This window comes from Ammospiza nelsoni, chromosome 6, assembly GCF_027579445.1.
Source record: "Ammospiza nelsoni isolate bAmmNel1 chromosome 6, bAmmNel1.pri, whole genome shotgun sequence".
NCBI classification, from domain to species: Eukaryota; Metazoa; Chordata; class Aves; order Passeriformes; family Passerellidae; genus Ammospiza; species Ammospiza nelsoni.
In genome coordinates, this window is record NC_080638.1 from 6,257,452 (window position 1) to 6,282,856 (window position 25,405).

Here is a 25,405-nt window from a genome sequence, read left to right on the forward strand (position 1 = left end):
CCATGTCTGAGGATTCTTAGTTTTCAAAAGAAAATAATTTTGGTTGGATGGTACAAATGTTCATTGTAACATTTATTTCAATTCAAACTACTTGAATTCTTACCAGGAGTAATCCCATGATAAACACATATTTGTGGCATTTCAGTAGCATTGGAATCATGGGGCCATTGCATTTACACCATTAGAGTCCAGCAACACCAGCTCACAAGCAGGGACTCATTCTGGAAGGTTTTTCTTTTTTTGTTTTTTTCTCCTTTTTTTATTTTGTTGTCCCCAGTGTCAGGTGGTAACATGAATGTATTTAATCCTGTTTTATAGCAGCAGCAGTAAATTCAGAGAATTCATACCTGGGGCATTTTGGTTATTTGAACAGAAAAAAATGGGATTTTTGGTGTCATGGAGGAGATGATGAAAAGACTGAATGGAAATATAGAAAGGAAGAGTAAAAATTATTTCAGAATTTTCTTTACTCTCAGAAATCAAAAAGCAGACTTTCTACAGATTTCTGCTTGTAGGAAAGCATGTTCTGCCCCATGTCTTCATTCCTTCATTGAACCTTAGTCAATCCTCTTTTTTTCCCCACATAGGAAAAGGCTGAAATGCACTGAACTTTGAATCTAGGAAACCATTGTTAAGAATGAGGAGCAGGAGAATCTTGGGCTTCCAGTATTTGAAACTCTTTGAGATTTTTTTATTTGCATTTGACTCTTTTAGTAAAATCTCTTCCAAAAAAATGAATCAGAACTCCCAAGTCATCTATCAAGAACAGGAATGGTTAAGTTTTCTTATTATTGGGCTGTATTTTTGTGTCACTAGGCTATATTACTGAGCTGTAGCATGGATTTTGTTTGTGTAGCCCAGTGCATAATGTGACAGTGACATATATTTTGCCATCAGGCTATGTAGTGTAACACATATGGTTTATTCTGTCTTTTCAGTAGAGGGAGGAAAGATCTGAAGAAATCCCAGAGGATGGCTTCTGATGCCAGTCATATGCTGGAAGCAGCTTTGGAGCAAATGGATGACATCATTGCAGGTACAACAATACACTGTTTTACACCACACTGTCTTGAGATTTAACTATGTCTGGTTTGCTTTTTAATAATTATTCCCAATTTATGAGGTTCTCTGACATGCAGACTTCACTATTTACACTCTGGTTTAATAGCTGTGTGGAGAAAGCTGAAAGCAAAATAAAGGAAGTAAAATAAACCCCAAAATTTCCCCTCAGACAGGTGAACATTGAAGTAAGAGAGGTTTACTTTGCTTTAATGCTCTGTGCTAACTTAAACACATCCTCAGCCATGTGGCAACATCCAAATGTTAGTTTTGTATTTCAATATGAGTTTTAAAAGTTTTCACCAAGTCTTCTGGCTAGCTGCATAATATGTAACTGCATCAAACACCTGCACAAAGAGATATATAAAAACATGTAAAAACAAAAATATCCATAACTTCTATTATGCCCTGGGGTTTGTGCTCACACACCATGCAGCAGGAGCTCCTTAAAGGAGTGTCAGGGTAGGGCCATGATCTCACTTGTGCACAATGGGGAAGAATCCACTAAAGCTTTATGAATCTAAATAGGGATTTATGGGCTCACCCAAGCTCAGCCTTCTTCCCTGGTGATGGAGTCAATGGCATTGACTGACAATGGCAATGCAGCACAATGCAGTTGTGCTGCTCCTTGATCTTCTCCCTGCTCTTCTAGGAAAGCTTTCTGGCCAGACACTGATATGGGGCTTTAAATGCCACCATCAGGCTAGATCACTACCCAGCTTTTTTAGCATAAACAATCACTAGGGTTTGGTTTGTTTTTTGCATCTTCATATGAGTCTTTATTCTCTATGTGCAAGACTGCGGAGATACACAGAACTGTAAATATGAATTGGGGATTGATATAACTGAAGTGACTTTTCACACTGATGGAAAAAGTTCTAGGCAAAGAGGAAAAATCACACATATATTTCCTTGTCCTGAGTGCAAAACCTTGTTCTAACAAGATTTTAACCAACAGGAGTTAACTGGGATTTTATTTTCTCACACCTAACAAGACACCATAGACAGGGAAGCATTGACCTTACCTCAGATGTATAAGGAAAGAATAAGAAAAGCAAGTCCCAAACCATAATTCATAAACCAGAGAACTGCAATACTTTTTGGCCACTGGGATGCCATGGGAGCTGTGCTCAGAAATCTCCTGCACACAAATGGAACTCAGTGTCTCTCTTGTGAGGTGATTTATACCCAGCTCTGCACTCACTGGGGACATCATGGATGCACTGGTGGTTGCCCTCTTCAGAAAAAGCAATTTAAATAGAGTGGCTCTTTTTCCAAGAGTCACTCTATTTAAATTGATTTTCAGATTAGAGCCTTCTTTTTTACCAGGAGCTGTAAGTTGTGAGGCTATGGCAATAGGTGTTTAGTGCTGGGTGTTTTTTCATGGTATGGAAAGATTAACCTCCTAATATGTGGCAGAACTGATTAAATAGCAATATGTGACAGCCTAAGAAAATAAATTTTTTTCCTAAGTTTTGTGTCAGAAAAATAATGGAGGCCAGAAGACAGCTTTTCTTTTGGTTCAGAGGTAGGTTGATTTTAATATTTTTTTCCCTGTTCCTTTTTCACATTGTTTGTTTGTGCCATACCATTTCAGGGTTTAATCTTGATAAATAAGGAATAAAATTAAATTTTCCCAGGCTTTCAAATGATGACATCACTTTTACCCCCATCACTTGGCTGTCTTGGTGGTGTAGAATGCTAATGCAGATGCTGGAAGAACTGTTCCCTGGAAATCAGCTGATCACAGCTGTTCTGTGCTGGTAAAGTAAAAAGATTCAGGCATAAATAAACTCCAGTGGGTTTATTTCCACACTGGTCATGAGCAACCCTTCCAGGAGAGTTGACTTTGTGACTTTGCATTGCTTATCTTTTCAGTCTGATGTCCACTGATAGGCATCATAACATTGAGAACAGGCTTTTATAAAATATCTAATGGGAGAAGAAGCAAAATAATTTCCCAGACAGGGCATATGTCAAGCCTCATGGATGTTAATGGAATGCTTCCCATATTATTTCAGTGTTATATCTGCCTGTACTAACAAAGAAACATATTGATTTGTTCCTATACTTAGGGAAAAACTCAGTTGTTTGGAAAGGTTGTTGACCTACTTCTTTATTATTTTCTCTTGCCAGGAATAGATAAAACTTTTTAAGACAGGTTAAGTCTGTTGTCATTCTCCTCTAGCCAATGTTCTGTGTGTTCCAGAACAATTTCTTGAATATTCTGGCATGACTGAAGGACCAAGCAGATCTGCTGGAGTCTATACTTGGATACAGATGTTATCCCAATTTGTCTGAAACTGAGGCACAAAATGGTAATTTTGAGTTTGACTCTCCCTAATTCAATCCAGTAAGCTTCTGTATGCAATTTGGGCAGGGACTGGGAAACAGGAATGGTCTCTTGTCCTGTGTGGTGGTGAGAGAAAATACAAGGCAGAAAACCCATTTGAAAGGATGACTGTCATGCTGTGCTGAAACTTTCTAACTTCCTTTGGTTACAAGCATGGAGGAACATGAGAGCAAAACAGTGCATGGAGTAAAGAAGAAGCTGACAGCAGTTAGGAATTATTCAGACAATATACACAATCACACAATACACATATGAAATTAGGCAATTATCAAGAATTAAAACACTGTATGTCATCCCACAGTCTGCAACAGCTGATAAGCCTCCAATCAGTGCAGAATTGGGAAATCGTGTCCAGATAATGATTCTCCAAGCTCACTTTAAAAATAGGTTCAGCTGTCATATTGATAAGATCAAATTGCCAAGCTAAAATTATTTGAATATTGTTTTTGATGCAGAAAACATTTGGGTTTGTTGTCAAACATCCCATCCAGGTAGAGCTTCAAACATGGGAAAAATCATCTGTACAAATGTAGCTGCTCTTAGAGTTGACAGAAAAAAGCAAAAAGTCATTTTTTTAAGAGCTTGTGCTGTTTCAATTCACTGTATCCAGAATCTATGGACATCTCCAGGATTCAAAGACCTAAGTTTACCTAAGTAAATTTAGGTAGCTGATAAAAATGACATTTTATTTTGCAATGAGGCCTGAGTGAGTACACACTTGTGTTGGCCTCAGAAACTTCATCTTTAGGCACAAAGTTAGCATTACTCCCATTTTAGAGAATTGGGAAGTCCAGAGATGTATATTAACTTTTGAAGCTTGAGTATAAATGTATATGTACACATGCAAAAAGGGAGCATCCTAGCTCTTTAATCAGCCCTTGTTTCTTTTATTAAAAATAAATTATTATTCTTATTATCAATAAAACATTGGATTGTGGCCATTTAGGGTAAGAACTGGGTATATGCAAATACATATCACAAGTATTTACAGATCTGCACTTTTAGCCTTCCAATTCTAGAAGTCCTACCCTGTGGTGGTGTTCACAGGGGTCCCAGGATGAGGGAAGAGATGAGAATCTTGACTCCATGTTTCAGAAGGCTGGTTTATTATTTTATGATATATTATATTAAAGAAAATGATATATTAAAACTATAGTAAAGAATAGAAAGGATTTAATCAGAAGGTTATCAAGGAATAGAAGGAATGATAATAAAATCTTGTGACTGCTCACAGCCTCCACACAGGTGGCTGCCATTGGTCATCAAGTAAGAACAATTCACATGCTGGGTAAGCAATTTTCCAGATCACATTCCAAAGCAGCAAAACATGGAGAAGCTGAAGCTTCTCAGCTTCTCAGGAGAAAAGATCCTACCAAAAGGATTTTTCATGAAATATGTCTGTGGCACCAGCTCTTGCTCCAGGAGGTAACATCTCTCCTGCGTGATTCTGATGAATCCAGCCAAGAAGTCTCACTGCAGCCTGTGCTCATTCTCAGTGCAGCACAAAACCTATTAGCATGAGGGAGGATTGTGAGGCAAGATTAACAAATTGAATTTCACTGGGCCTGATCAAATTTGACAGATAGGTCAGTGCTCCCAAGTCTTTTATGCCTCGGTACATCTGTACTGATAACCCGCCCTCATGGCTATATAAATTAGGCACGCTAAATGATTAGCCTTATTTGACTAAAATAGCAAAAAGGGCTAATGTGATTGTCAATGCACATCACTTAGCCATTAGCTGGAGTGACTTGCACTCCAAACAGAGGTTTCCTCTAAAAAAAAGCACCATCTATCAGATCCATCTACTCATTCTTCATTCAAGGTGCGTGACTTTGGCATTGTTTCCCTCTGAGCTTTAACCAAGTCATTACTTCTCCTTTTATGCAGCTTGTACCCTTTTATTAAGGTATGTTTCTTTATAGGACTGTAGATTTTGGTTATTTTTCTTTGCAATATATCATAACAAATTAATACAGTTTTTATTTTACTAATATTTTATATCAAACTGCTTCTTGCCACCATCAATTTGTAATTCCATTATTTCCCTTTGTGATTAATGTAAAATTAACTGTAAAATCTAAAAACTCCCATCACAATATATAGTTTGCTACAGTCTCTTCAAATTCACCAAGTCATCAGTGTAATTACTGAGTTCCCTTTTAACCAGAGCTCCTGCAATTATTGCTCACTGGAAAATAATGAGAAAGCTAAGTGTGTAATCACATAGGTCTGTATAAATGCTTCCGTATTAGCACAGAAAGATTAAAAAGCCAATACAATTGAAAAGTTGAGCAAGGAGTGTTCATGTTTGAATTCCCTTCTCCTGAGCTGGCAGAATGTCGGTGTTCATCTCGTGGCTTTGGCTGCTGTGTTAGAAACCCAGCACTGCCCACAGCCTTGCTGGAAAAGGGGCCTCCAGAGGAAATTGTACTTCAGAGATAAACTGGCTTTTAGTTCAAGTTTAATGTATTTTCCTCATGGGATTTACCAGCCAGAATTTGCAGGAGGAGCTGTTAGTGGGGAATATTAAATCACCTCTAATAAGTGATTAGAACTTGGTTTCTACACAAAAAAAAGAGCACTGCCACTCACTTGAACTCCTTTGGATGGGCTTTAGGTTCCGTGGAACACAGTTTTCACCGAGTTCCTAGATAAATAAAAGGCAATCACAGTATTTCCTGGTGACCTCATCCTTCACCCCTGAATAGCCACATGTCATCACAGCATTCATTCAGTCTCACAGCACTTCAGCTGAGGAGGATGGACACCTCTGTTCCGCTTCAGGAGGGATTGAAATTGTTCAGACCAGACAGAGAGCACTTAATCCTATCTTTGTGTGTTGGGGAGGTGCTGGTGGGTCTCATTTGAAGTCCATGCTGGGTGACATGCAGCTGATGGGCACAGCTGGGACGGTGCAGAATGGCTAGAAAATAGTTTCTGTTTGTTCTTTTCAGTTTGTTCACTTCCAAACAGTTTTGTATTTTTTATCACTTAAGTCCTATTCAAGATTCACGACCCTTTCAAACTCAAAGTTTGGTTTCTGTAGTAAAGGTATGGTATAACTTATTAATAGGAATGTTTGGTATTTCCAAAGATTCGTATTAGAAAGTTATACCATATTTCTATGGCATAACTTTATAATGGGAATCTTTGGAATTTCAACTTCAGAGCATTGAACTGACTATTTAAAATAATGATAAGCACAACAGAACAATTTAAATAATAAGGAATTTCCTTCATTGTAGATCAAAGTAATTGGACAAACAGCAGTTGCAGTGGTTTTCTTGCATTTTCTAAATAAATTACAATTGTGTTAAAAGGCTGTGCTTCAGTTATGATTAGTGCATTTCCTTTTTATTTTCTGTTATTTTTCAATCAATGATTTAGGCTATTTTTTCCTGAACAAAAGAAATAATATACCTAGAGCACTTATGTACCTTGTTACTGCTATGCATTAAGTAAGGTGAGCATTTGTGAAGTTATAATATTGTGGGTTTTTTAACCATTAACTACAGTGTGTTTATGCATAGATCTTATAGCAAGAGAGATATGAAAAAGGAAATTACATAGAAAATTACTTGAAACAAGGTCTTTGGTAGGGGAATACATAAATTCCTGTCATAACTGTTCCAGAAAACTTTGTGTCAAGAATGATGGGGGCTTGAGGGGGAAGGAAAGATAAGAATTGTGTGTGACCTCTAAATAGCCAGGATATTAAAGGAGGAAACAAAAAAGCTGAACACAATATTTATGGTTTATAATTTGTGAGGTTTTATTTTTTTGCCACTTAAAATTTGTTTAAGGTGCTGACATTTATTTTCAGATACTTGACTTCAGAAAAGCTGATTAGTTAATTCCTCAGATATCAACAAAAACCTATTCATAGCAAAAATATTTTAAACATTTAAAAATAGAGCGGTTAATTGTTTTTCTGTTTACTCAATTCATAGCACTGAGAGATTCTTTCCTATAAATACTTAATTATTATCTAAAAAATAGGTGTTTAAAATTGTTTGCTGTAGGGTCCTTTGAAGGTCCAAGTCAAACTGATTTACTGATCTATTTGGTCTTTAACTTCCCTTGCAAGTGTTTCTGCTTTTCCAGCAAAACGACAAAATTAGATTTTTTTTTGAAAATGGGAGTTAAAACTAATTCAAAATGGCAAAATGCTTACAGTTTAAAAAAGCTACTTTAATTTTTTTATTCCTGACAAGAGATAGGCTTCTTCTAGTATAGAACAGCAGAAATGCTGTAGTGTCCTAGACACACCAACTTACCAAACTGCAGCAATGCTTTTGCAATTACACCAAATAAACTCCACACATCAATGCTGTTTTTACTGAGTTTTGAGGAAGGACTGAAAAGAAAAAGAAACATAAATAGCTGCAGATACATGTGGCAAAGAAAGGCAGTTAAACCATGATGGCCAAAAGCCCATGGGACTGAAAATCTGAGACACAAAGGTCCTTTTGTAGTTTGTATGATGTGATCTGTCCTTCAGTACATGAGTGAGTCAGTCTTTAACAGGCAAGTGGACAGATTGCCAAGATTTAAATTTAAAGGAGTTTGGTATCATTAAATTCAAAATTGTATCTTGTCCACTTCTTACTTTAAGCTAATGAAATTGATTTGAGAGTCTTTTTAAATGTGAAAGCTGTGTGATCTTAATGAAACAAGATTCCTTCACTTCCTCACAAACTGAATGATCTTACTACTGCTTATTACAAACAAATACAGATTTTGTGCTAAAACCACTGTTTTACTTAGACTAATGATTTCACTGGCCCTAAATACACTTCTTTTTTATGTGTAATCTTAAAAAAAAAAAAGAGAGAGAGACAAAATTCTTGCAAGTATTTTTTATTCTTTAACAAATGTGTTGATCCTGCTTTTCCTGTGCAATGGAGACTTAGCCTCAAACCTCCATCACAGCTGCATAATCCATCCTCCTTTTTTTTCCACCAGGCTGCTTAGCTTGTGTTTCTGGGTAGGAGAGACTTCCTTTGTTGTAGCTGTGTGTGCAGTCTCTAAAAGTGCTGCACATCACAGCTCAGCGTCTGGAAGCTTGTAGGAAAGAAGTTCTGAGTAATTACACCTATAATTTGCATAAGAAATTATAGACAGTTCCTGGAAATTGTCTGAAAGATTCCGTGTGTGATTGTAGGCAGAGCTCAGCTGAAAATTATCTGAGCTGCATGAAGCTCTCATCTGAATGTGGTCATTAGTGTTTTTAGGCTTGGAAATTTTTTCCCAGGGCTTCCTGCTAATCCAGCTTAATAGTTACTTTTCCCTGTAGTTAAAGATCTAAAAGCAGAGATTTGAGGAGAAGTTAATATGAGCTGTGATTCAAAACACACCGTGTGTGATGTATTCTGCATCACAGGAGGGGAAGAAAGGGTTGTGTGAGCTCCCTCTTCACTCCTTCTGCAGGAGGCTTAGGATCCAGGAGGCTGAAATATGTCCTGTCCAGCCCTTACTGCCAGGTTGCATAAATTCACATTTTCAAGGCTGTCTTCATGAGGAAAAGAAAACTGCTTCAAAGAACATTGCACTGTGTAATCTTGATGGAGGGAGGAAGAACTTGGACAACCTAGATGATCACTGAGTAAAAATTCAGGTAAAAAATGTGTTCTCTAGCAGTGTAATGATTGACTGAAAGGCCAGAGGAAAAGTATGTTTATAACTTTATTCTAACCACTCTTGGTCAGATGTCAATATTGTTACTGATGAATATTTTCACCTTTCTATAAAGTCATCCTTATCCAGCATAGATGTAGGTTTTGGTGTTTGCTGGGGGGCTTTTGTTGTTTTCTGCTGATTCATGATCTAAAGGAGCCAGCATTCTTAGGAAAAACTCTTTTTAACCACTGATGGCTGAGTTATACATTACCTGGAATTTTTTCTTTTTTTTCAAACTCAGCCAGTTTGAGAATAAAAAAGTTGAGATGAGAAGAATGAATGCAGGGGATCAGAAGTTAAGACGCAAGGGAAAGTGAGAAATCAGACACAACACCTACTGCTAGGAGAGATGGAAGCTGTGTGATGGATGAATGCACACAACATGGGCTGAGGAGAGGGGTTTTCAACCTGGCAGGGCTTTTACCTCTCTCTTTACTTGTACCTGGTAACTTATTTTTGGAAGCTACTGGCAGTGCTGTTTTCTGAATAGGTTATGTATTTGCCCAAAAGGAATGTTTCTTTGAAGCCATTCTGCTAATTGCAAGGAACTCTGAGAGAAAAATGTGCTTGCACAGTCAGGGTGGGAGAAATGAGTAACTTAAAAGTTGTTTTGCTTGTTTCATGACTTATTTTATTCTTTCTGCCTGCATATAATGTGCTTTAACCTCCTTCACTCACTGACTGTGTGGGGAGGAGAGGAGGGAGCTACGTGGAATGTCTCGGTTTCAACACTTTTTCTCCCTTTCTTTTTTTTTCCCTGCCCTTCTAAAGTGAACATTCATGATGAGTAATTGTGCTCCAGGAGTACACTAGAGGAAACCATGGTGTTGGGTATTGTATAAACTTCATGACAAAAGATTCCCCTGTGTCCTGTTTGCCCCTGGAAAAAGAAGTGAGGTGCAGGAAGACTGTGACTTGCTCAAGAAAAAAAAATCAGTCCTTTGGCAAGAGTTCGAAACTTTAATAATTTTTCCTGAGTATTGATAAAATTCTGGTGTTTGAACTGCATTCTTCCCCTCTTCAGTTATTTATAATAAAGCTACACAGATATAGACAGCTGTTAATGGTGGAGAATGCTAGTAACAAATAATGTTGTGTGGCATCTCTTTTCTTTTTATTTTCATTAATCTGCAAGAATACCCAAATTCTTACTGTCTGGTGCTAAAACTTCATCTGCTTTGCAGCACAATGATGCCAAGGTTTAAAGCAAGGCAAAGAAATACAATTATTTACTCCTACACACTTCTGTTTTCCATCATGTGTTCTTTTGGTGAGCAGTACAATCCTACTTAATATGAAACTACATGGAAAGCAAATAAGAGAAGCAAGCCTGTGATTCATTTGAATTTTTAGCAGTAAATCAGGAAGTTTTCTGAATTAAAATGCTGAGTTGGGCTCTGTATTTCTGCATTTCTGTCCCTAGCACCAAGTGCATTATTCGTTGCATTCAGAGGAGTTCTCCATTTTCCATTGCAGCTAGGAGAATAAAAGGGACCACGTTAGCAATCCATAGCAAACCAGTTTTAAAGTAATTGGGCATTTTGCAAAATGTGAGGATGCAGAGAATTCTGCCAGTCTGAACTGTCAGATGAAGAGCTTGGGATAACTCAAGGATGCCTATGAGGCATGCCCAGTCTCAGGAAATCACAGAATTCCTGGCTGGCTCTGCCTGTGCTCCAGCACTTTAGAAATTTTACCCTTTATAAAATCAGTTTCCTAAACGTGGCAGTCTATGTGTGTGCATGTTGTTTTCCCTGTATTTTGGTAGAGGTAAATCAAATGAGGGCATGATGAAATGTGTGAATATCACTGACAGTGTACAATTATAATATAATTAACATAATATAATTAATATAATAACACTCATAACACATAATATTAAACTATCATAATTAATATAATATCACTTATATAATATCAACTGAATTTACCTGCATCACCTGGGATTGTATGCCGTGGAAAGCAGGTGCTGCCAGGAGTGTTGTAGTTGTGATAATGCAAGGATTGAGGCAAGAGGTGATGCACAGTGAGTCACAGTGGTACATTTGATGGAGGTGTTTATCTGCCTAGCACAATCATCTGAACTCCTGAACAACTGTTTTAAATTGTATTTAGCTTGGCTTTTTTTTTTTTTTTTCCACTCCTGAAGTATTTGTTGTGGGTCTGTAAGTTTATCTGGTTTGGGTGGGTATTTTTGTTGTTGTTTTTTTCTCTTGTCTATAAATAAAAAAATATTCATGAAACTATCTTGAAAAAAATCTATAGCAGAATGCTCATTTCAATTTCTCCCATTCCATAAATATTCTAAATTGCCAGTTCATTGAAGGGGTAGCCAACACAGCTGATTATGAAATAGCTTTGAATCCTGCCTGATTTTCTAGGGTGGAAAGTGCTTGCTAAGCAAAAAGGAGATATTGGCATGGAGTTTCCCAAAAGAGTGAGAAATGGCACAATAACCAAGGAATCAATGCTACTGAAGAAGTCAGAGTCACATTATCAGTTTGTGTGTGCTGAATGAAAAGATGGCATTGGTTATATGATCCAAATGTCCTCTTTCTCAATTTGGAAATCTGCTCTTTTTAGTTTAATAGTTTAATATTAATCTGCATTAGGAGATACAGAAACAAGCTGTAGCCTGCCTGAGTCGCTGAGAGCATAGAAATACATTAGAAAATGTCATTTAGGGGTTATAGAAAATAAGCCCTGCAGAGCAGACAGTTGATCCTCCCCTGAAAAGGAAGTAATTCAGGAAGCCAAGGCTGGTTTACAGGGTGAGGTTGGCTCCTGTGGCAGCCTTGGAGCACCGGATATTGAAGAAACTTTATCGTGCACATGGTCTTGGCCAGAAATTAAGATGAGATCTTGCACTTGAGGTATTAAAATAAACTCATAAGCAGCAGAGGTCAACAGGATCAAACAGAATATTCTGAGACAGAAAAGAGATTAAGGTAATACAGAGTGCTCCAGTAGTGAAAATGACTGTTGCTTTACCAAAATAAAAAAAGAAAAATCCTACTACACAGCCTTGAAAATTTTCCGGGAAGAGATTTTCGTTATTTAAAATTGTCAAAACATGGATTGTATGGTAGAATTCAAGCCACACAATTTTTTGCAAAGACATGACAGATTACTTTGGGTGATTGAAAGATTTCTGGAAGAAAACCTGGTTATTTTAATTTTCCCAAAAGCTGTGAGTAAAATTAGGCATTCATTAAATGAGAGACCAAGTATGGTCTTTGTTCAAAAAACTGGTTGACATGGGGAACAATATTAAATTATTAATATTAATAATAGTAATAATAGTAATAGTATTATTTACATTAATAATTTAATATCCATGTTAAATTATTAATATTATTAAATATTAAATTATCAATTAGCAGTTTGATTAAAAGCTGCTTTAGTTAACTCTGTGTCCTAGGACCTCCAGTGTTGGTGTATTCATGGGATGTGTATCAGGCTGCAGGTAAAATGAAACACTGGGTTCAAACACAGTTTGCAATGCCCATAACATGGGAGATAAATGACCAGAGCAGGCAAACTAACACTGATTAATGTGAGGTACTGTGCATTCGAGAAGAAAATCTGAATTCCTTATACATTTTGACATCACGTTAGATACATCTGCTCAGGGGAAAAATAAATTTAGAAGGTCACTGTCAAAGATTTTTGTTCCCTTTATTACTGACACATAAACTATGTTAAATACAGGAGTAAAAAGAAGGATAGCAAGAAGATTATTAAAATCCCCTTGTGTGCATCAATTATGTAGTCTACTAATGAATACTAAATGCTATGTGGAGCCAGTACAATGTGAATAATCAAAAATGCAAAAAAATCTCCCATTACATCAAATAGGAAGGGAAATTGTGATTATTTTTTTTTTTTATGCCAGAGAGAACATGAGTGAAGACATGTGTACAATCTATTATACACACGAGGAAATGAATTGTAAATAAAAAGTTCTAAAAGTAGAGCAAATAGAAATTTTCTACCTGACTGCTTCTTAGCACTGACTTAAGTTTTCCTGGTCCATGAGTAGGATCTGGTTTGTGTTTCTGGCATAGGAAAGAAGCCTTGGCAGTTTCTCTGCTATTGCTGCTCACTGGAGACCAAAATGAATGCTGCTGGCCCTCTCTGTCAATTTTCTACCAGCCCTAAATGACCCAGAGCATTTGTCTCTAATATTTCTCAAGCAGATGGGTTTTCCTGAAAAAAATTAATAAATTGGTAACTTACTCTGGTACAGTTTTGTCAGTCTGTTAAGTTGCTCACTGTAAAAAAAATCAACAAAAAGTATCAATGGAAATGTGTTTAATTATGATTTTGAATATGCAGATATGGTTTTGGTTTGCCTCAGTTATTCATGGTTGTTGTATCCTGTCTCAGTTAAATATCGTGTGAACCAGAAATATGTAAATGGGTGAAGTCTGTTTTATATTTGCCAGCTAACACAGAGATGGTGTTCACCACATAAATACACTTGTGCACACAAATTTCAGGAGCAAACCAAGGCCTTTTTTTTGTTTTGGGTTTTTTTCTTTATTTAATGTGAGTGAAATTTGAAGGTGACATGGAAGATTATTAAGAAATATTATTAGCTTTTAATTTTAGGGAACTAAATTACATTTTCTTGTTTGAGATTGTGAAGGGCTCTTTTAGAGCAGTTGCACACATTGCTCTGCTGTCCTGTGGCTGAGAAACAACTGAAGGTTGATTTACCTGGTGAGAGGCACACAAAAGTGAATTTGGAGACTCCATTTATGGTAGGATCCCATCAGGTGTCTGGTCAGAATGTTTTAATCAGTCAACAGCTGAAGCAAGGATTTTTTTTTTCTGTATCAAGGAGCAACCAAGTCATTAGCTATCAATGGGTACAGCCTGTAACTTTCAAGCTGGTATTACACCATCTTACACGGGGCCATGTAATATCACATGGCCCCATGTGATATTATACCATATCACATGGCCCCATGTAGTATTACATGCCCCCATGTAATATTACTACCATATCACATGGCCCCGTATTATATTACGTGGCCCCATGTAATATTACACGATATCACATGGCACCATGAAATATTAAATAGGGCCACGTAATATTATGCCATATCACATGGCCCCATGTAATATTGTATGGGGCCATGTGATATTACATGGCCCCACGTAATATTATGCCATATCACATGGCCCCATGTAATATTACACCATATCACATGTGGCGATGCTATATTACATGGGGCCATATAATATTACGCCATATTACATGGGGCCATGCTGTATCACATAGCCCCATGTAATATTACGCCATATCACATGGACCCATATAATATTGCATGGGCCTATTTAATATTATGCCATATCACATAAGGCCATGCTATATTACATGGCCCCATGTAATATTACACCAGATCACAGGGGGCCATGCTATATTACATGGCCCCATGTAATATTACACCAGATCACAGGGGGCCATGTAATATTACACCATATCACATGCGTCCATGCTATATTACATGGGGCCATGTAATATTATGCCATATCATATGGCCCCATGTAATATTTCATCGTCCCATGTAATATTATGCCATATTACGTAGCCCCATGTAATATTACATGGGGCCATGTAATATTGCACCATATCACATGGGGCCATGTTACATCACATGGGGCATGTAATATTAAGCCATATCACATGGCCCCATGCTATATTACATGGGGCCATGTAATATTGCGCCATATCAAATACAAAAAATATGTTTAGACCAGCAGTGGTCATTTATGTTTTTCTAGATCTGGTAACATGATCTATTTTGATCCCAGTTTCCTTTCAGAGAGCTGCATCTGTGATTCATTTCTTTGAAGTGTGGGGACTTTCAGTGGTGTAGCTGAGAAGTTAGTGACATCTCATGGCAGCTGTGGAAAACTACAGGTGATTTGGGATAAGCTTTGGGATTTATAATTTGGACATTGCAAACATGATCTAGGTCAAAAATCTTTTTTTGATATGCATGTACAAACATCTTGCATTTGGTTCTCCAGATTTCATGACTTCTCTAGAGACTAATTCAGGTATTTCTAAGCCTGAAATGAAGGTTTTCAGCCTGGAGTGAAACTTTTCACTCTCAAGTCCAAATATTGCAGCATGCAGTACCTATTAATTTGCCACCCACAAAGCAATTATATGACATTATTGTCTCTCCTCACTTTGTTTTTCTTTAGGCACAAAGTCAGCCACAGAGTATGCTAATGGTGGTTATGATATTGTGTCACCTGCTCCATCAGTGTACCTAGGCACATTTCAAATTCTGCACCTCCTGGAAGATCTGAAGATGGCCCTGGAGATGCTGGAGGACCCTCAGGAGAAAGAAGCTCTGAGGAACCAAATCCCAGGGGCCACAGCACTGTGTCTGAGGGAGTGGTTTGAGGAGAACCTGGTGAGTTGCTATTTCAGCTTTTCCATTTTGTCTGCAAACAGGATTGGGTCAAGTATTCCCATGCTTAAATCATTTCCATAAAAACTGAAATCTGCATACTTAGAGAACTGCAGGGGGTGGTGAGCAATAACAGCTGAGGATATAACTGCTTTAAGTACTGATTTCTAAAGCAATGCAGATATAGGAGTAGAATAAGTAGATAAAAGACCTTATTTTGTCTTTTGGGCGGAGCAGAGATAGTAAAAATGAAGTACAAAAAAAGTTGCCATTTCTGTGGTTGTTTTTTTATTTTTTTTATTTTGTTCACTTTATTTCACTTTTTGCTGGAGATAACAAATTTATAACTATTTACAAAACTTCTAACTTGTAAACTGTCAGTTTAGAATAGAGTGGCATTGTCTGTTGAAGGGACAGATCCAGACTGGATGATCCTCATTTCCTTTTCCTTGCTGCATTGCCCTTGTAATCAGTATTACAAATCTCCAAACCATCCTGTACACCAGGCAGGGGGGTAAAAGCAGGAAAGCCTTTGATTCTGAAGGGGACACATTCCTCTTGGGATAGATGGGGAATAAACCTCTGACTACACTGGAAAAGGCTGAGGTTTACCAGGTGAAGAGATAGACCTCAAAAGTAGAGACTCCCAGGGTGTAAAGGAAGAGAAACACAAGATTCCCCTTCCCCAAACCTGCCACTGCCAGCATTCTGCCTAAAGTGTATTTTAGTGTATTTTAATTGTTGTATTCAACTGAAAAGTTACATAAAAGATTGCCTAATATCAGTAGCAGTATTTGAATTGCAACCAACATTGTATGGGAAATGTATGCAGCAAACAGTGGATGGTGAAATAATTCCTTTGAGATTGTATTGTTTTGAGCTGTTACAGGTTAAATAACAGCTGTAAATGGAGAGGGATTTTCTTTTGTGAGTGATTAATTGCACATCTGTTTACTTTTGGGGTCCATGGACCTTCCTTTGCAGCTGGAGAGCTGCTCTAGCATGTCACTGAATAGCTTCAGAGACTACAGCAATTGCTCTGTTTCTAACATTTTACTCAAATGGGCACCAAAAATATTCCCAACTTATCCTGATTAGGCACCCATTAGAAACTAAAAGCAAAAAAAGCCATTCCATGTTCTTAAAAGCAAATAAGTACAGGTCTGTGGCTAGAAAATCCTGTTTGGGCCCACGTGAGAGAAAGGAATGAGAATTTGGTCCCAGTTTTGAAAGCTAAAGGTGTAGGCAATGTTTAATTTGCATTTACAGTGTTGGATTTTGGATTTAGATATCCTTAGGCCAGCTCTTACCAAATGCTTGCCACAGCAGAAATTTTAATGGTTTTTCTAATCTTTATGATAGCTAAGAGATGAGTTTAGTCCATAAAAGACAGATTTTTCAGAGTTGTTCACAGTAAAATTGGACCAGTATCAAGAGTAGTATTCATTTGACAGAGCAATTGGGCAGTCTGGACTCAGAATCAAGAAAACAGGGAAGGTGCTGTTTGGAGTATCTCTAGTGCAGCATGGAGAGGTAACTGCATTTCAAATATTCTGCACTGCTCTGCATCGAGGGAGGGTAGTGCACAGCTGCTGTGACTGTTATTTGAAAATGGATAGTAATCTTATATATTTGAAGAACTTTCTTGAATTTTTTTTTTAAATGCCAATAAAATTTGCAAGCATGCATGTAATTGCTGTGGAAGAAAACTGATAAAATTCAGCTCATTAAATGAAATGAAAGATGTATTTCATAGTTGTGTCCCACACTGAAATTTCCTTCATTCCAGCCCATTTCAGAGCTATGAAACGTGGCACTTAATATGTGTCGTATGCCAGGATAGCTGAGGTAGTGAGTTCTAAACAATGAGATCTCTGCATCTCAGTGAATCCATCCACACTGGGAGCCTCAAAGGCAGTCTGGTGATCATTACTCTATGAAATGCTGGAATATCATAAAAAAAAACCACTCTGATGTGGCACATTCTCCACTGTCTCATCTAAGCATTCTGCCCATTAAAATAGTGTATTTTAATTGTTGTATTCAACTGAAAAGTTACATAAAAGATTGCCTAATATCAGTAGCAGTATTTGAATTGCAACCAACATTGTATGGGAAATGTATGCAGCAAACAGTGGATGGTGAAATAATTCCTTTGAGATTGTATTGTTTTGAGCTGTTACAGGTTAAATAGCAGCTGTAAATGGAGAGGGATTTTCTTTTGTGAGTGATTAATTGCACATCTGTTTACTTTTGGGGTCCATGGACCTTCCTTTGCAGCTGGAGAGCTGCTCTAGCATGTCACTGAATAGCTTCAGAGACTACAGCAATTGCTCTGTTTCTAACATTTTACTCAAATGGGCACCAAAAATATTCCCAACTTATCCTGATTAGGCACCCATTAGAAACTAAAAGCAAAAAAAGCCATTCCATGTTCTTAAAAGCAAATAAGTACAGGTCTGTGGCTAGAAAATCCTGTTTGGGCCCACGTGAGAGAAAGGAATGAGAATTTGGTCCCAGTTTTGAAAGCTAAAGGTGTAGGCAATGTTTAATTTGCATTTACAGTGTTGGATTTTGGATTTAGATATCCTTAGGCCAGCTCTTACCAAATGCTTGCCACAGCAGAAATTTTAATGGTTTTTCTAATCTTTATGATAGCTAAGAGATGAGTTTAGTCCATAAAAGACAGATTTTTCAGAGTTGTTCACAGTAAAATTGGACCAGTATCAAGAGTAGTATTCATTTGACAGAGCAATTGGGCAGTCTGGACTCAGAATCAAGAAAACAGGGAAGGTGCTGTTTGGAGTATCTCTAGTGCAGCATGGAGAGGTAACTGCATTTCAAATATTCTGCACTGCTCTGCATCGAGGGAGGGTAGTGCACAGCTGCTGTGACTGTTATTTGAAAATGGATAGTAATCTTATATATTTGAAGAACTTTCTTGAATTTTTTTTTTAAATGCCAATAAAATTTGCAAGCATGCATGTAATTGCTGTGGAAGAAAACTGATAAAATTCAGCTCATTAAATGAAATGAAAGATGTATTTCATAGTTGTGTCCCACACTGAAATTTCCTTCATTCCAGCCCATTTCAGAGCTATGAAACGTGGCACTTAATATGTGTCGTATGCCAGGATAGCTGAGGTAGTGAGTTCTAAACAATGAGATCTCTGCATCTCAGTGAATCCATCCACACTGGGAGCCTCAAAGGCAGTCTGGTGATCATTACTCTATGAAATGCTGGAATATCATAAAAAAAAACCACTCTGATGTGGCACATTCTCCACTGTCTCATCTAAGCATTCTGCCCATTAAAATAGTGTATTTTAATTGTTGTATTCAACTGAAAAGTTACATAAAAGATTGCCTAATATCAGTAGCAGTATTTGAATTGCAACCAACATTGTATGGGAAATGTATGCAGCAAACAGTGGATGGTGAAATAATTCCTTTGAGATTGTATTGTTTTGAGCTGTTACAGGTTAAATAGCAGCTGTAAACGGAGAGGGATTTTCTTTTGTGAGTGATTAATTGCACATCTGTTTACTTTTGGGGTCCATGGACCTTCCTTTGCAGCTGGAGAGCTGCTCTAGTGTGTCAATGAATAGCTTCAGAGACTACAGCAATTTCTCTGTTTCTAATATTTTACTCAAATGGGCACCAAAAATATTCCCAACTTATCCTGATTAGGCACCCATTAGAAACTAAAGATACAAAAAGCCATTGCATGTTCTTAAAAGCAAATAAGTATGCTTCTTTCAAGGAAAGTGTGTTGTTTTCCTTCACTTCAGTGTGTGGTCAAAATTTGTATCAAAAAATCATTTCAGCTGCCATGGCTAATCAAGAATACAAACAGTATTCTTGTACAAACTGTTTCTTGTACAAAGAAACAAATAGTTTCTTTGCTGTTTATAGATACTACACCTGGTCTCACCTGCCTTCAGGGCCATAGCACCAAACTCTGGAATTTATCAGGCATCAAATGTCGCCAAGTGATGTTTCAGATTAATTTAATTTTTATTCTATTTTTTTTTTAAACCAGTGGTAACTTTAATATTCTTTGTCCGGTCTGCTTTAGGTGTGAGTACCAAAGATGTGGAAAAATTTAGAGATGTCTAGAATAGGAAAACTTAATCCTCATGTTTCATACCTGATATTACCTTCCCTGTTAACTCTTTGGAGACTAGCTGCTGAATTCCCTTTTCTTATGTAGCCAACAATGATTTGGTGTTTCCTCTAAAATCAAGGCACAGCATCTGTTTAACTAAAGCTGTTCTTTTTGAAAAGGCCTTTTTTTTGGTTTTTTCCCTGTTTCTGGGGTCTAGGATATATAAAAAATTCAGGTTCCTGAGTTTACAGAATAACTGGACACAGTAACTGTTCCGTCCCTGCTTTGAGATAGATGAAATAGGTTTGACAAAGTTAGCACTGAATTTAGAAATATTCTTTGTCTTGTGGAATGAGCGTGTTATAGTTGCTGTAGTTGCACAAATCTTTTGGCACACCTAAAATGGCAGAAAACGTGATTAATTATAGACTTTTAAGTACTTAAGAATTGTATTAAAAACTTTCACCTTGAAGAGAATGTCTGAAGTGTTTTACATGGCTTTATGATTGTAAATTCTTTGGCCTTAAAAACGACACAAAGACCTAGGGATTATCTGGGAGAGTTTGTACAAAACAAATTCATGGGTAGTATCCATGTTTCTTGTTAAATATTTCAGTATTGGCAGTGGCCATGTGACCCGTCACAAAGCAGATAGTAATTTCATCATTAAAAATTAACTGCTGCAGTGACAATTTGGCTTTGTGAGCCACAAGAGGATGTATTTAGTTACAGTTTCATAACTCTAAATGAATTTCCACACTGTTCATTCTGGGTTTTATTCTATCTACCTTTATGCAATCCTTTCTTGAGTAAAGAGGAACACTTGTGTTCTTACAATGGACCTTAAGCCTCATTTTGAGGATTGCAAAACATGATCTTCCTCCTAGTGGAACATCTATACTTAAAGCAAACCACTCCATCTTGTAGCTTTATAGAATGACCCTTAAAATGCCAATGCTTGAAAACTCATTAGTATTTTCCTGATTATTCAAAGGTTTTTTGGAAGCCTGACTCTGAAAATATTTCTAAATATTCTCAATTTGAGGGAATGGAGAGAAGTGCAGAAGAAATAGTAGAGGAGCATGCTGTAGAAGCAATTTTTAATAAATGTGGTTTGCCTTATGATATGTGCTGTGCTTTGTTTCTTTTGAGGATCTGTTCTTTAGTGGTAAAACCAGAGACTTTTTAGCAAGAAACAGGACAAATTCTTTACAGTATTAGTTGCTAATAGCTCATAATTAATGTTCAAAAGAGATTGTTTCCACTGTGGGTTAAAATCAAGGAATATTTTTCCCCAGTATCTTAACAAAGACTTGAGTGAAAACAGTCAAGCCCAGTTCAGAATTCTGACTCGATGGAGCTTGTGGAGTTTGGAAGTCACTTCAGAGTTTTACTTTAAGCATGTGTTAAAGTGCTCTGCTGAAACATAATCACTGGCCTCTCTATTTCACTTTTGTCCAAGATTCATTTCACAGGATCACCCTTCCAGAGGAGAGGCAGAAAATGACTGAATTCAGGGCACTTCCAGGCACTTGAAAACAGGCTTTTATAAAAGTATCAATAGCATTTTTCAGCAACAGCTGAGTGGGAAGGGAATGTATTCTGAGCAACACCAGTTACAGTCATTTATCTGCTGGGAGATCTGGCTGCACAACTCAGCTGCTGGGAGTCCTGATGGAGTTATTTATAGCTGCATCTCCCCCCTGCCAAGAGATGCCAGCACATGTTGGATTGAAAAGGGAGCAGCAGGGCCTGCTTGGGACAGTGTGGAAAAGCAGTCACTCCATAAGCATGCGTGTTTATTTTTGCCAGCTTGAAACATTAGATGGGCTCTGTTTTCTGAGAAGGACTCAGAGCTGAAAGCTGAATATCCCAGTCCTCCCTCTTGGTGAACTGATGATGCAAGGTCCAAGATTTTCCAGTCCAGGCCTGGAAAATCTGCTCCTCTCAGGGCTCCCCAGGTGTTTCAGAGCAATGTGCAGGACACCAGAGCCAGCAGAGAGGTGCTCTTCATGGGTTCAGAAATTTAGGAAAACCAGAGAATGCCTTGGAGACAGTGGAACTGCTGGTGCACAGAGCCTGCATGGGACTTTTCTAAACCAGGCCTGATTTTTCCAAAGTTCTGTGGTTGCTTTGTCTGAGAACCAACCCCCTCACCTCTGACTGCTCTCAGAAGAAGTAAGGTCTCCTCTATGTGAAGAACTGATAGAAGTTTTTAAAAGAGTTTTGCAGTGGATAGGACTGATTTAGATCTCTTTCTTAAAATGTCATTTTCTTTCACCTTTGTAAGGATCAGTAGTGTTTAACAGAGCCACCTCAAACTACAGTGAGCAGAAGTGCTTAAACAGGATTGAGTTGTGGCCTGAGGCTGAGAGCACTCATGGAAGACAGGTGGTATTCCTGCTATAACAGGAATATCATAAATATTATAAAATAACTGTATTTTATGTTAGTTTTCCAAGATTCAAGGTACTGTCCTGACATCTATGAAGTGCAATCCTCAGCTATGTGGCCTACCCACACCTTGATGCTGTCAGTGAAATACTCTGTATGAAGCCAGGATTTTGTGCAGAAATTGCAAGTTATCCTTCAAAAATACACTTTCTTCAGTTCCATTTGTACAAGTCTCATTCAGCTCTTGGCTTCAGTGCCTTCCTTTGCACTAAGTGGCTGAATATCTCACTAATTCATCTTTCCTTTTGTGTCTGATGCTATTCATGGAGTCCTTTTTCCATCTTACCTTCTGATCTCACTACAATCTCCAGCTGCATACTTTTCACTGATTTAAATGTTACACACAGTATTCATTTAACAAACATTGGTGTATAAATGCATTTTTCAAGTGGAGTTACAGGAAACATTGGAAAATGTTATTCATAAAGTAATTAACAGAGGGATTGGTGAGCGGGAATCGTTTCCTTAAACAATGGTGTTGACAGAAAAGGTGTAGAGGTTACATAGAGAAACTGAAGACAACATTTCATTTTAAAAAGTCCCTGTATTGATTTGGAGGCATTATTTGCACAATAGAAGAAGGGCATAACTTTGAAGTATTTCTCTGTATAAACCCTATTCACATTTCACACAATCTGGATGGATAGACTAACCTATTGAAACTTGCTAAATTTTATTGGTTATGAGAAACATAGCAATATTGTATCCACAACAAAGTTATTTCATTCTCTTTTGGATTAGTATGCTAATAACAGGAAACTAAATATTTTTTCAGCTTTTGTGACCATTCTAAAATGAGGAAAAAACCCACTTATTTTGGCCAAATTTTCTAAACATGTTGACATCCTGTTCTTTTCCAGAAGTTGGGAACAACAGGCTTAATTTTCCTCAGTAATAAAATGCTTAAGAAAAAAAGGGAAAAGAATATTTGTCTATTCCTTATCAGAAATAAGGACTTTTAAAGGTCTATCTGCAGTTTATTCTATTTTTGTGGTTTTTTGTGTTTTTTTTTTTTTTACTATTTTTTCCAATCTGAAATTTAGAAAAGAAAAATCTGATGTACATCATAGAGAGGAGAGGCAAACTGTTACCTGGTATTGTATTGGTGTGTATCCAAATATTTGGTAAATATCCTGTTTCAAGTGTCTCACATCCTCATTTATTGCAGCTTTAGTAGTTTCAGCAGTGCTTTGAAGTATTTGAGACAGGAAACTAAACCTGACATTGTAATGTGTTGCGTGGTAGGATGAAATTAAATATCTTTAATTATTTTCTTTACATACCAGTGTACTCTGCAAATAACTGGGGAAGAGCTCGTAGTGATGTTGATGCTCTGTTAAGTAGGAAATATCTTTTATATTTTGTGTGAAAACAGAAATCAGGTTTCTTACATTAAAAAAGCCTGTCTAACCCTGAGCCAAGTCTGATTCTTGATTTTCATCAACAAGTATAAGGCCTTAGGATTGAGTGTGTCTTATGCTGGGAAAGAATTATTTGTGCATCTGCAAAATGTTATTTCTTGTCTCATTCCCAGGATACTGTTTATTATTTTTAAATTATCACAAGCATAAGCAAAGCAAGCATGCTCATCTACAGAATGCAGTGTATTTTTTTAAATTTTGTTCCAAGAGTTTCTCCTTTCTCTGTCACGTAGACATTATCAGTCAGTCACAATTAATACTCTAAGACAATTTTTCTTGCAGGAAATATTTCATCTAGATTCCTGAAGCCATTTTTGCCATGAAAAAGGGATTTCTTCCTCCATTGTCTTCTACATAAATGGCCTGAGTTTCTCTATACACAAGTATTCCCATATTTTCTCTCTCTTTTTTCACTCTGAAGCCCTCTCATTATTCTGAACCATGAGAATAACACATGTGAATTGGCATAGTGAAAACATTTTCCCATTTAAAATCTGGTCATAATCCCTTTGTTTCCAAAGCAGCCCAGGCACTAGGACTGGGGGGAAAAACAAAATTAAAAAAAAAAACATATGCAGAGGAAGATATGTAGGAAAAGTTGATAATAATAATAATAATAATAATAATAATAATAATAATAATAATAATAATAATAATAATAATAATAATAATAATGTTTTAGTTATTATTATTACCTAAATAATGTTTTTGTTAATTAATATTGCTATTAATTCATTATTGCTTAATAATATTAATTTACTAGTATTAATATTATTAATTTAATAATATTAATATTATTAATTTAATAATATTGAATCCATTATTAACAATTAACATAATAATTCTTGGGAATTAGTAAATTTTTTTAGCATGGCCATGCTCACTGGGCTCCCCTGACGAGGCTGGGAGGGTGCAAACCTGGACACTTCATTTCTAAGAGAGCAAGTGTAAGTTCTTTTAGTGTTTTCAGGGGCTGATGGGATTTTAAAATTGAAACCAGAACAATCTAGAAATTATTGATGAAAAGGAAGACCTGGAGGGCTGCTCTAACTCCTCCTATTCCTTTGCCCTTTAATTTCCCAGGAGATTCAGAGACAATAGAAGAACAAGATTGACCATTTGCATCTGTGCTGCACCAAAATCTACATTTTACCACAAATAAAATGTAAAATTGCTAAAACAGGGCTACTAAATATAATTTTTGTGTCCCTAGGGCCCTTGCTGGGTGGGAGAAAGAGGAGGAAAAGTGGTGGAAAAGCTGTGTGCTTCTTCAGCTCAGTGTTGGTAGAAGAGGGAAAACACCAGACAGTGCCTTTCCCTCCACAGCTCTAGGAGGATTTCTGGGTGTTTTCTTGTCTCTTCATAGTGGAATGGAGGGACATCAGTGTAGCTGATCACTTAAAGCGTTTTTGCTCTCAAAGCTCTTGCAGCACGTTTGTTTGCTATTTAAGAGACTGCAAGCCTTGTTTGAAGTGTTTGACGTGCTGGCTAAAAGCAATGTCTCACTTAGCTGAGTGGGCTTTGTTTTTGACTTTACAGCACAAAAATGTGAAATTGCTAAAAGTTCTTGGGCTGGCACCTTTGGTGTCCTGCAAATGGAGTTTTTAGTCCGATCAAGTCTGGCAGCAGTCAGCAGTTTGCTATGGAAGTAGGGAACTGGCAAATAAACCCTGATGGGTTATCATACAGCTAATGGAGCACGTAAACTTTGCTAACTTGAAATATTTTAGTGCCCTACATTGTATTGCCATAATGTGTGTGTTCTTTTACTTTTGGGGACAGCCCTGGAGAAAACAGACAATTTGATGGGTGCAAGAGAGCAAAAGCTGGATCAGCCTCTCTCTAGGGTAACACTTGAGGGTGGTGGCTCTGTAGTGGAACTTTGTTTTTCTTT

At 37.2% G+C, this 25,405-nt stretch overlaps 1 protein-coding gene across 1 annotated transcript in view; it reads left to right on the plus strand.

Moving 5' to 3' along the window:
- The window catches only part of PPFIBP2 (PPFIA binding protein 2), a 94,704-nt gene that overhangs the window by 15,973 nt on the left and 53,326 nt on the right, over positions 1–25,405 (plus strand). The window contains exons 2-3 of the mRNA XM_059473645.1: positions 939–1,036; positions 15,317–15,531. Of these exons, the coding sequence (XP_059329628.1) occupies positions 973–1,036; positions 15,317–15,531 (279 nt within the window). The 5' untranslated portion in view covers positions 939–972. The remainder of the gene's footprint in view (positions 1–938; positions 1,037–15,316; positions 15,532–25,405) is intronic.